Below are 11,797 nucleotides of genomic sequence, written 5' to 3'. Positions count from 1 at the left end.
TGGGTGGAACCTCTCTTTGAGAAGAACTGTGAGGGCAAAGATAATCCAGAAGAGCTGTTTTACAAGAAGGAAAATAGCCTTTCTTTGAACTTTTGATGGTTGCTTAATGTTTACAAGGTTCCTCAACTGTAGAGCATAAAGGATTTTCAGACCAGACTGTTCCAGATGTTTCCTTGTTTAGATATGAACAATGTTAATTCAAAGAGTTTCTCATTCTTGACAAGACTCCCTCAGACTCCCGAATTACATTTTATATGGAAAAAGTGACTCGGTTGTGTGTTCACAGCAGTTTCGTGGGACCTTAGAGGTCTCCTAGTCCAACCCGCTGCCCTGCCCAGCCCAAAGATAAATTAGGCAATAATGGAGAACAAGAACATGCATTCATTTAAAAAGCTTTAAGGAAAGAAAAAACCCACTTTTTTTCTGTCACTTCCTTAAAGATACACACACCAAGTAAGGAAAGAATATTTCCCTATGATAAACTTACATTGCAAAGTTTCACTTTCTTGTTTTCCGTGGAGCTGCCCTACAAGGCACTTAAAAAAAAAAAAACAGAACAGCAAACAAGCAGGAATAAGTCATTCTGAAATTAGCGGGATGTGCTTTGGAATAAGACTACCAGATCTAGGCTGCGAAAAAGCCAGACATCTGCTAGAGTCCGTATACTGTTTAGAAAGAGTTGATGTTGACTGAAGTGGTATAAAGCATCATCAACAGGGAACAAAAACAAACGGGGGACAGCAAAAATTGCCTTTATCGCCAACGTTTGCATACCACCTACTTTGTGTGCAATTCTAGGTGGCTTTACGATACACAGAGCGAAAAAACATCCATCCAAACGATCCGGTACCAAGATAACATTTAGGGCTGTCTTGACTAGTTTCCTAAAGGACAAAAGGATAGGGGGTTATTTGACTTGGGGGGGGGCAAGCTTGTCTGCTTTGGTTTTGCCACCATTCTTAACTCTTGAGTCTTTTTCCCATCCTTATCTGCACGCGCGCGTCTGTGGGTTTTTTTTTTGCACGTCCAGCCACGCGGGCACTGCTGGAAACAGCCGCCAGGGGACAATCTCCCCCAAAGATTTGCCCACCCAGCCGCTTCCAGCTTCGGACGGCAACTGAGCATGCGCGGGATAATTCACCCCCCCCCACCCCACCCAACCGCAGCCGCGGAGACGGAGGGAGGCTGAACTTCTTTGAGGAGGAAGTGGGCATCCTGCCGGGAGTTTTGCCCCTCTAGGAAGCAGCACTCTCTCCCCTTAACTCTGAGAGTGAGGCTGCAGAGGGGCGCGCGCGCGAGCACCGACCTTTTGGAGGAGCGAGGAGGAGACTTAAAACAGCCGCATCTGCACCGTGCGTAGCATTGCTCAGGGGTAGAGGTCTGTCTGCACACCGACACGAGGATTCCCCCCCCCCTTGTAAGGGAAACCCCTCCTTGTAGGGACTCCCTGCTTGCAGTCCCCAGAGGGGAGGGGCTTCTCTGGAAAAGCCCTCTCTTGTGTGGGAGCCTGGCAAAAGAACCAGGATTGTGGTCACACCTTTTATGATCAACAAGGTTTATTCAAAGGAAAATTGGGCCATCAGCTGCACTTGGGGGGGGGGGTTGCTGGGAGACCCTGGGGGGATGGGGAGCCCGGAGAGACACTTCTTTCTTGGAATCTCTGCAGGGGAGCATGGGGGGGCTAGGAAGGGCCCCAGCTGTCTCCCTCCCTCTGGGAAGACAGATCCTGACCCAGCTGGACCCCCTTGGGGACCCCCCATCCACTAAGTTGCAGGGGGCTGCCAAAGAGGGAGGACCAACAGGCTGACCTTGAGGTTTTCCTTGCAGGAGAAGGCAAAGAGGGAGCTCTGTCCTCTGCGAAATGAGCCATGATGGAGGGTCACCAGCTCTCTTACAGAGGAAACAGCTCTGGAGATTCACGAGAACCCTTCAAAGCCTTTGGACCTCTGGGGGAGCCTGGAGCGAAGGTGGAAGCAAATGACGCTGCGGGGAAAGGCCTTCGTGCTGCTCAGGTTGAGAGCCAGGGGGAGTTCAGCCAGAAGGCCAGGCAGAAGGTCCTGGAAGGAGGAAACCTCACTTCGAAGATCCAGCACCAGCAGTTCAGAGGATTCCTCTATCAGGAGACCCAAAGACCCCGGGAAATTTGCAGCTGTCTCCACCACCTTTGCCTTCAATGGCTGAAACCAGAAAGAAACACAAAGGCCCAGATGCTGGACCTGGTGGTCCTGGAGCATTTTCTGGCTGTCCTTCCCCTGGAGATGGCAAACTGGGTGAGGGAATGTGGAGCGGAGACCAGTTCCCAGGCGGTGGCCCTGGCCGAAGGCTTCCTCCTGAGCCAGGCAGAGGATGAAAAGAAGCAGGTGAGGGAAACGTTATTTCTAATTTCTCCAAATGCCTCCCTACCAGGATTTGCTCAATACCCCAATTTGGGGAGGTTCCATTGCCTCTTCCAGACATTTTCCAGGACAAGGAGGGAGTCCAAAATTTCTTCCCTCCCACTCATGGATGTTGGGATGGATTGTGGCTGGCTGGTAGAAGAATGTTCCCTTTCTCTGTTCTGGCCTCCTAATTCTGTTTCTTTCTTCCTCACTGGTGTTCACATGCAGGGAAGGTCCACCAAGATGGATCCTCAAAGTCCCAAGCCAAAGGGAGATCCATCAGATCTTTCTCAGGGGACACTTTTTGGAGAGACTCCCACTCCCATCATCTCGCCAGGTAAGGAAGGATTCTATCTTCTGTTTCAATGAATTCCAGCCCTCCGACTTTTCTCTCATCTTCATCGGCTGGTTTTACAATATTAGCTTGAATCTAGAAGGGTTTTTATAGTGTTTCCCTAGAAGTTATTAACAACATTTTTAAAAGCTGTGTTTCCACCTCACAATCTTGTCTTCCTCACAGGGGAGAGTACGATGTTTGTGGTACTTCTTGAAACGTCTCCCTTTTCTGTTGGAAAAGAGACAGCAACTCCGCTTGCAGCTCAGGTAGGAGAAGGGTCAGCGAGTGATATGTGCTGTCGACGTTTGGAGATCTCTAGTTCAGTAAAGAGCACAAGAGATAGTAATAATCCCATTGTGGCAACTGAAATAGGATATACTGTACGTGTGATGTGTGACTGCATCAGACCTCCCACCGGTTAAGGGGCAGGTGAATTATGACCATAAATGAAGCAGAGGTAACTGAGATCCAACTTGCTGGGCATCCCAAAGACCAACTGAATCCAAAATTCTCATCAACATAGGCTGCAAAGGTACATTTCTACAGTCTAAAACAGGCTGAAAAACAGGCCCAAGACCACACAGAACCAAATGCTACAACTTATACCTCTGGCATTGCCTGGTAGTCTCAGCACTGGATCTGCTTTATTATGAAGCCCGGACAGAGAGACAGTCACAGTACCTTGACTCAACACTTGTTGGGAAAGTGCCATCTAAAGGAAGTTGAATCCATGTTTTGCCCACAGGGCTTCAGTTTACTAACTCCCATCTAGCCAGAGGTTCATAACATGAGCCCGTTCCCTGCAATCCAAAGGCAAATAGGATCAGGTCTCCAGGTCATATGTGTATTGACGCCATGCAAAATTCCTTAAGTTATAGAACAGAAGTTACTATATGCAAATCCTTATGCCACAGTGAAAGAGGGCATCATTCCAACAAGTGCATTTAAATTAAGATCTTTGCATTCGCCATCTTGGGTTTTATATTTTTATTTTTATGAAGAATTTTTATGTTACTGTATTTTAATCTGTAGTTATTTTAATTTTATTGTAAACTGCCCAGAGTTGCTCTTAGTGAGGTAGAGCGGTGATGAAATGTGAAATGTAAATAAATAAATAAGTGATCCCTGAGGGATATCATAGGTCATTCACAAGGAGTCAAACAGAATCCCCATCTGTCCTAGCCAGGTGATTCATAAGATAACTGTGCTTTCTAGCACTGAAGGTCCAAGAGGATCCATAAAGCTATTAGAATTTTGCTGTGGGCTCAAATCCTGCAGAGAAAATGGCCAATGCTGCCTTGCAGGTATAACCGCATATACTGAGTGCATGTCAGTCCACTGCGTAGACATCCCAAGTTCATGGGATGTGAGCTACACAGTATGTTGATTTGCAAGAAAGTCTCTGCAGTAGTTCACTTGCTTAGACTGAGCATGCATGGGGTAAAAATGGACTAAGGTGATTGGCCAAAACTGCCTGAGAATGTCTGTTAGAGGAGAATGTTGTATTTGGCACAGTTGTAACTAGGGTGGTTAACCTAGTTTATCCCTTTTCGGTCGTACCAAAGAATGTTATGTGAAAGCTTCAATTGACCTAAGCCACGATGAGCAGTGGAGGTTGATATCTATGGCACCCTCTTTGTGCTTCGCTTAATGCCAAAGGAGAATAGCATGAAGTGTTTGCACATACTTATATGCAGATATCTACCTTTGTATAAGTCAAGGAAGAGAGCCTTCAAAACTTCCTTGAGTTTCCCCATTAATCAGGAATATTGTCCATCTCTCAGGCTCCGATGTCCTTCAAGGAGGTGGCCGTGTATTTCTCCGAGGAGGAGTGGGCTCTGCTCGATTCTCATCAAAAAGCCTTGCACGGAGAAGTCATGCTGGAGACTTCTAGGAATGTGGCTTCCCTCAGTAAGGGCCTGTCCTTGCTCTGAATTAAAATAGCTGTGAAAGGCCTTCTGCACTGTGAAGTAATCAGCCTGTTTGTTTCTTCCAAGAATTAGCCAAACCAGAGCCTGGCTCCTGGCAGGAAGAAGGTGGAGATCTGTTCTTCTGGGGATCCAAGGAAGGTGAGAGAACAGCAATTACCTGCCGAGATCTGTGGTAGGATCATTCCTTGAGAGTCCCCTTGGTGAATTTTTTAGGTTGTGTTATTTCATCATGAAGAGATTGGCCTTTGGCTGAAATAAATGAGGGAGGGGCAGTTTGTGGTCTCAGAATTGCCAGCCCCCCCCCCCCCAGGTCCCCTTTCAAGAGCTCCCAGAGATCCTCTCTGACCTTGATGGGCAAGACCAGAAGATACCCCCAAACCTTAGCTTTCCCTCCCTCTGACATTACCCTTCCCAGTTCTTAACTCTTGGTCCTTGGCCACCCAAAGACTCCCCATCCCTGAAACTGGTACGCCGCCCTCTGCCTGTCTTGGATCCACATGCTCCTGGTCCTATGTCAGTTTTGCTGGGAAATCATGTCTTCTGGTGTATGGCAGAATATTGCTACAGAGAACGAAGCAAGGTCATCTCGTCGCTAGGGAGGTGGCCCTCTGGGGCTGTTCTGAGTTGGAGGCTGGTTGACAGATATTCCATGCTGCTGCCTGGGCAGTGGTCATCAGAAAAGCATGGAGGGCAACTCTTAACTTTGAGAACAATGCCTTCTTTTTCCTTCTGGCTGCCATTGGATGGGAGGAGGGATAAAAGAGTGAAGCCTTCCCCCACCTTAGGAACCCTTGAATTGGGATTCTCGTAGGCAGTTGCTCTTTCCTTCAGAAAAACAGTTGATGCAGCATACTGCTTTTATAAACTCACAAATTCAATCTGATAGCATCCTAGAGGGCCTTGGAGGCCATCAATTACAATCTTCTGCTCACTCGAGGGATCCAGATTGAAGCATCCTGACCAGCCTCCAGTAGAATACATCTAAGAAGCCCATCAATCCCTGGGTCACGGTTTCCATGGTTAAATTGCTCATACCTGAAAGGATGCCCAAATTTAAATTACAGGAAGATGAATTCCAGTTGAATGCTAGGAAAATGAAGATCTAATAATAACAGCAGTTCAACAGTGGAACGAAGGATTCAGAGCGCGCTTGCTTCCCCTTCTCCGGGCACATTCAAATGGAAGCCACAAGCTGTCTGTTGGATGCTTTAATCTGGATTCCTGCACAGAGCAGGGTGTTACTCCCTTTTGTATTCTCAGAAAGGAAAAAAAATGCATGCTAAGGCTGTTAATGCTCTTAATGTGCAGGAAATTTTTCAAAAGGGCTGCTTATTCTGTTGGGGATTACTTAATTCTACATCAATTTTAAGAATTGTATAGAAAAAAACACCAATTCATTGGCTTTTTGAAGAGAAAGAGAAGCTCTGTGCATTAATACAGTGGTGTAATACCGTACGGTTTTAAAAAATAAAGATTTCCATCATCTCTCTTGAGGTTTTTGAAAGAAGCTTCGTTTTTTAAAGAAATGAAACTCTGAGCCGAATCTAGATGCAGACCGTGTTGATCAACTGAAATCAATCCAACTGATTGTTTGACCGAGTTAAACTTTTTAAATGTCTTTTTTTCCTTTTTTGACTTTCCCCTTTGTCGGAATTTGATGTACTAGTGATTCTTAAGTTTCTTGCCTCATTGACTCCTTGAAGAACCTAGTGAAAACTACAGACCCCTTCTTAGAAAAATATATTTAAATGCGTAAAATAAGATACATAGATATAGATTGTATTACAAAGGAAACCAATTAGGCTCAAATCTGGATCCTTTTCAGTCAGGGTTCAGACCTGAGTATGGGAGGGAAATGGCATTGGTTGCTCTCTTAGATGATCTCTGGCATGGGCAGGAGGGGGGTTGTGCATCCATCCTTGCCTTACTTGACCTCTTGGCAGCTTTCGATACCATCAACCATGGTATCTTTCAGGACCGACTCAGAGGATTGGGGTTGGGCGGCACAGTGCTATGCTGGTTTACCACCTTTCTACAGGCTCAGTTCCAGTCAGCGGTGATTGGGAAGGATCCCACCCTCAGCCCCTGCTATGTGGAGTGCTGCAGGGATCAGGGCTCTCTCCTCTCCTATTCAACATCTACATGAGGCCTCTGGGTTAGCGCATCAGTCACCATGGGGTGAGGTATCATCAGTATGCTGATACTCAGTTGTTCATCTCCACCCCTGGTGAATTAAGCGATGCTGTAGACCAGGGTTTATCAGCCTGGATTCCGTGGAACCCTAGGGTTCCACGAGAGGTCACTAGGGGTTCCCTGGGAGATCATGATTTATTTAAAAAATTACTTCAAATTCAGGCAATTTCACATGTTTCATTCTTTATTTTTAGTTTAAGAACACTGTTAATGCATATATATAGGACTACATATGAAACAAATATAATAATTTTGTGACTTCTGGCCTATATTTGAGCCTGAATGAGCCAGGGTTAAAATATTTCAGGAGTTCCTCCAGGGTCAAAAGGTTGAGAAAGTCTGCTGTAGACATCCTATCCCGGTGTCTGGGGGCAGTAAGGGTCTGGATGGGGAACAACAGGCTTCAACTGAACCCAGGCAAGACTGAGTGGCTTTGGGTTTTGAGCCCCTCTGATTCTAGGACTTTACCATCTTTGGTACTGGGTGGGGTTTCCCCAAACAGACCCAGTGTGCAATCCGAAGGTTCTCCTGGACTTGTGACTCCTGCTAGATGAGTAGGTAGCAGTCATGGCTAGAAGGGCCTTTGTACAACTTCATCTTGTGTGCTAATTGCACCCGTTCCTGGATCAGGGGGACCTACTCATGGTCACTCATGTCCTAGTCACCTCCTGGTTAGACTACTGCAATGAGCTCTACATGGGGCTGCCCCTGAAGAGTATCCAGAAACTTCAGCTGGTGCAAAATGCAGCGGCACGAGCAGTTATGTGTGCTTCTGGTAGAACACACATTACACCGCTCCTTTGCAAGCTGCATTGGTTACCAGTTTGTTTCTGGGTCCAATTCAAGATGCTGGTGTTGACCTTTAAAGCCCTTCATGGCATGGGACCAGGTTACCTGAGGGACCGCCTCTCCCTAATTTCATCTGCCCACCTTACCAGATCTGGCAGAGAGGGCTTGTTACAGGTTCCGTTGCCTAGGGAGTGAGATTTGGCAAGCCCTAGGCAGAGGGCCTTTTCTGCTGTGGCACCCGCACTGTGAAATCTTCCCCCTGAGGTGAGGTTGACCTTTTCACCATTTTGCTTCTGGAGGTCCCTCAAGCCCTGGTTGTGTCAGCAGGCCTGGGTACTCCAGATGATGGGTGATCTAGTGAGGTGGCTCCCTTACTTTTAACATCCCTTTGTCTATTCTTTGTTTTAGTTGGTTTTATATATTTTTTATACTTTCTAATATATTGATTGATTGTCTTTTAACCCTGTTGTATGCCGCCTAGAGTCACTTGGAAAAGTGAGATGGCCGGCTAATAAATTGAGTAAATCAATAAATAAAGTTATCAATATATTAAAAAATAACAATATTAATCTAGTAAAGCAAGTTAACAAACATTTTCGGAGTCTAGAGGCCCTAAATTACCCTGTTACCCACATTCATTATTGAATAAAAATCTAAATTTCAGTTAGAGGTTGGTGAAAATAAAGTTGTGATTTTTTTCCCCATCAAGCTCACAGACTCCTTGAAACACACACACACACACACACACACAGAGGGATGTACTGTTTTATTAACATTAAACCTGTTGTTGGAGATTTATTTTCACTCCTCCCCACTGGGTTATTTCCCTTTTTCCTGATATTAAACAAGGGTGCCGAAGGTGGTGGAGACATATTTATACAGTAAATGTAAATTGTAAACCTTCACCCTGCTCCCTGGGCTCTTCAGATATTGAAGGACATACGATCCTATTGATAAACATTTTTCACATAAATCCACATCCATGTGTTACAGCTCTGAGGTCCTGATGGTTCCACTATGAAAAGTCCTCTCTGCCCAATCTACAAATCAGTCCAGGCTAATAGATAGATAGATAGAATACTTTATTGGTCAAGTATGATTGGACATACAAGGAATTTGACTTCGGTGCAAGAGCTCTCAATATATTTACGTCACATCAAAAATAAACAGTAGTAAAGTAATAATGCTATTTACTAAAACTATATAATCAAGAACGACAAAAAAATGAAGGAAATAATACTACAGCTATTAACTAACACACACTCATATTGGAGACATCGCAATTCCACAAATTGAAAGTGCAATTGTCTGTTTGCTCAGTTGCAGCTGCAACTGGTCAAAATCCAATATCCTCACATCTGCAGGCTGCACCCAAAGCTTCTCACTGTATTTGATTTTCATTGGAATTGTTTTCTTTTCCTTCCTGTTTCATTATTTTGCCTTAGTTTTCATTTCTTAAGGAAAAAAAAAAGCATGACTCCTTGTTTCATGAAATTTATGCTTTCTTTTTTCCCTCTCTCTCTGTAGAAGTATTTAAGCAGGCAAATGAGAATGAACAGGAACCTGATACGGTAACGTCTCAGACAATCCAACATGAAGTGGAAAAAGAGACAGGTGAAAATCCCTGGAGATCAGAAACACTGGAGGAAAACCACTCAAAATATCTGGGGGAGAAATTGTCCACTTCTCAGTGTGCTGAAATCCATGAGTTCCTCACCCAAGAGGATCACTTGGAAAACAGGATAGGGAATTGCCTTCTACAGGTGACAACACTGACAGATAAGTCAGAATTGTGTAACCAGTATGGAACCGAGACAGGAAACAATCAGTATGGTTGGAGAAAGCATGGAACGTTTTTCAGCCAAACCTTTCCTCTTACTTTCTGTCAGCAAATCCACACAGAGGAAAAACCCTATAAATGCATGCAGTGTGGAAAGAGCTTCAGCAACCGCAGTAACCTGACATCCCATGAAAGGATCCATTCAGGGGAAAAACCCTATAAATGCACAGAGTGTGGAAAGAGCTTCAGCCGAAGCAGTAACCTGACTTCTCATAAAAGGATCCATTCAGGGGAGAAGCCCTACAAATGCACGGAGTGTGGAAAGAGCTTCAGTGACAGCAGTTCCCTCACTTCCCATAAAAGGCTACACACGGGGGAGAAACCCTATGAATGCATGGAGTGCGGAAAGAGCTTCAGGTTGAGCAGTCAGCTCACTTCGCATAAAAGGAGCCACACAGGGGAGAAACCCTATAAATGTATGGAGTGTGGAAAGAGCTTAAGGTGGAGTAGCGAACTTACTTTGCATAAAAGGATCCATTCAGGGGGAAAAGCATATACATGCACGGAGTGTGGAAAGACCTTCAGCCAGAATTGTCACCTTACTTCCCATAAAAGGCTCCACACAGGAGAGAAACCGTACATATGTATGGAGTGTGGAAAGAGCTTCAGCAAGAGCAGTTCCCTTACTTTACATAAAAGGATCCACACAGGGGAGAAACCATATACATGTATAGAGTGTGGAAAGAGCTTCAAACAAAGCAGTAAACTTACTTCTCATAAAAGGATCCACACAGGGGAGAAACCATACAAATGTGTGGAGTGTGGAAAGACGTTCAGATTGAGCAGTCAGCTGACATCTCATAAAAGGATCCACACAGGGGAAAAACCATACTCGTGCACAGAGTGTGGAAAGCGCTTCAGTCAGAGCAGTAACTTGACTTCCCATAAAAGGCTCCACACAGGAGAGAAACCCTATATCTGTCTGGAGTGTGGAAAGAGCTTCAGGTTGAGCAGTTTCCTTGCTTCCCACAAAAAAATCCATATGGGGGAGAAAGCATACAAATATACGGAGTGTGGAAAGAGCTTTAGTCAAAGTTGTGACCTAATTTCTCACAAAAGAATCCCCAAGGGAGAAACTATATAAATACATGGAATGTGGAAGTACAAATCTTACTCAATCCAAAGAATTCATACAAAAAAGCATCCTAGGGAAAAAAAGTTTAATGACCTAAGCCATAAAATGGACAACAAAAGAAGAAATCATGCAAACGTATGGAGTAATGGAAGAGCTTCAGTCAGAGAATATCCTTTATTCTTCATAAAAGGAGGCATAAAGGAGAGAGGCCATATAAGTGCCTGAAGGCACTTCAAACAGCAGTCTACTTCTCATGAAAGTATCCATGCTTCAGCCTCAGCAGTACCCCTAATTCCCCAAAAAGGAACCATACAAGAGAATCCATAGCAATGCATGGAACTTGGAAAGACCTTCACTCAGAACAGTCATCTGTTCACATCAACAAACTTGTACCAAAGCAAATCACATAACCACTGGTGAAATGGAGTCTGATCTAAGCCATGGAACTGTGTTTCCTTTGAACACTTGAACCAGTTGTGAACTGCCTTGTCCTTCCTGTTCTCCAGACCACAGAGGAGGGTTGCACGAGAGAGAGCAAAGTGAAATGATCCCCTCATCTTGCAAAGATTCTGATTGTGGTTGAGCCATCACATGACTGGTTGCTTTCAACAAATAAAGTACGTGGAAAGTGCTGGGAAACTGGTTTGGGAGATGGAAGAGGCTGTAGTTTGGGGAAAAGGAACCAGCAGGGTTCCATAAAAGAATTTACTGAAAGCACAGATGCAAGCACTTGAAGTAGGAAGAGGAAGGAGGGTGGCAGAAGAAGGTGATGTGTGCACACGAAGAAGTCTGATGGTAATCTGAAAACAAAGGGAAGTTTACCACAAAAGAATACAAACAGAACAGTGGAGAAAGTCTCAGGAAGTCTGGAACTGGAATGAACTAACTTGGTTATAGAATGCCAAGAGATAGATAAAAGGCAACCCCATAGCTCTTATTTTGGCTCAGTCCTTGAAGAAGAGGTTCCACTGGGCAACTGTGAAAGTTGATGCAAGATTGCACACAGCTTTCCTCTAAAATTGCATGAAGGACAATTTAACTGTGCCTTAAACCTCAAATCTCATTCGGTTGGATCCTATTCATGGGGTCACTTTGGATCAGTCACTGAGGCCAACCTATCCCACAGGGTGGTTGTTGGGGAGAGAAAGTTGGAAATAAACTGCCTTAAGCTTCTAAAAGAAAGGGGAAAATAAATTCAGTAACTTTTTTTGTACTTTTGCTGTACTCCTGTCTTGTGGTTATGGAGGCCCAGAT

At 44.8% G+C, this 11,797-nt stretch overlaps 1 protein-coding gene and 1 pseudogene across 1 annotated transcript; both read left to right on the top strand.

Annotated features, from left to right (window-relative positions):
- Positions 1 to 11,797, top strand: part of LOC134491938 (zinc finger protein 345-like) — a 105,019-nt pseudogene that overhangs the window by 9,143 nt on the left and 84,079 nt on the right.
- On the top strand, positions 1,682 to 4,778 carry LOC134491998 (zinc finger protein 202-like). The gene is made up of 4 exons (XM_063296119.1): positions 1,682 to 2,360; positions 2,607 to 2,715; positions 2,899 to 2,981; positions 4,500 to 4,778. Exons 1-4 carry the CDS (start codon positions 1,869 to 1,871, stop codon positions 4,647 to 4,649), a joined length of 834 nt encoding a protein of 277 aa, XP_063152189.1. The 5' UTR covers positions 1,682 to 1,868; the 3' UTR covers positions 4,650 to 4,778.

This window comes from Candoia aspera, chromosome 2 (assembly GCF_035149785.1).
Source record: "Candoia aspera isolate rCanAsp1 chromosome 2, rCanAsp1.hap2, whole genome shotgun sequence".
Classification (NCBI taxonomy): Eukaryota; Metazoa; Chordata; class Lepidosauria; order Squamata; family Boidae; genus Candoia; species Candoia aspera.
This window is presented reverse-complemented; position numbering and strand designations above follow the sequence as displayed.

Bases quoted from the DNA above. Each gene is read 5' to 3' on its own strand.
- LOC134491998 (XM_063296119.1), top strand. From the start codon at position 1,869: ATGATGGAGGGTCACCAGCTCTCTTACAGAGGAAACAGCTCTGGAGAT. The intron at 2,361-2,606 runs GTGAGGGAAACG...GTTCACATGCAG, and splicing joins CAGAGGATGAAAAGAAGCAG to GGAAGGTCCACCAAGATGGA. The intron at 2,982-4,499 runs GTAGGAGAAGGG...TCCATCTCTCAG, and splicing joins CAACTCCGCTTGCAGCTCAG to GCTCCGATGTCCTTCAAGGA.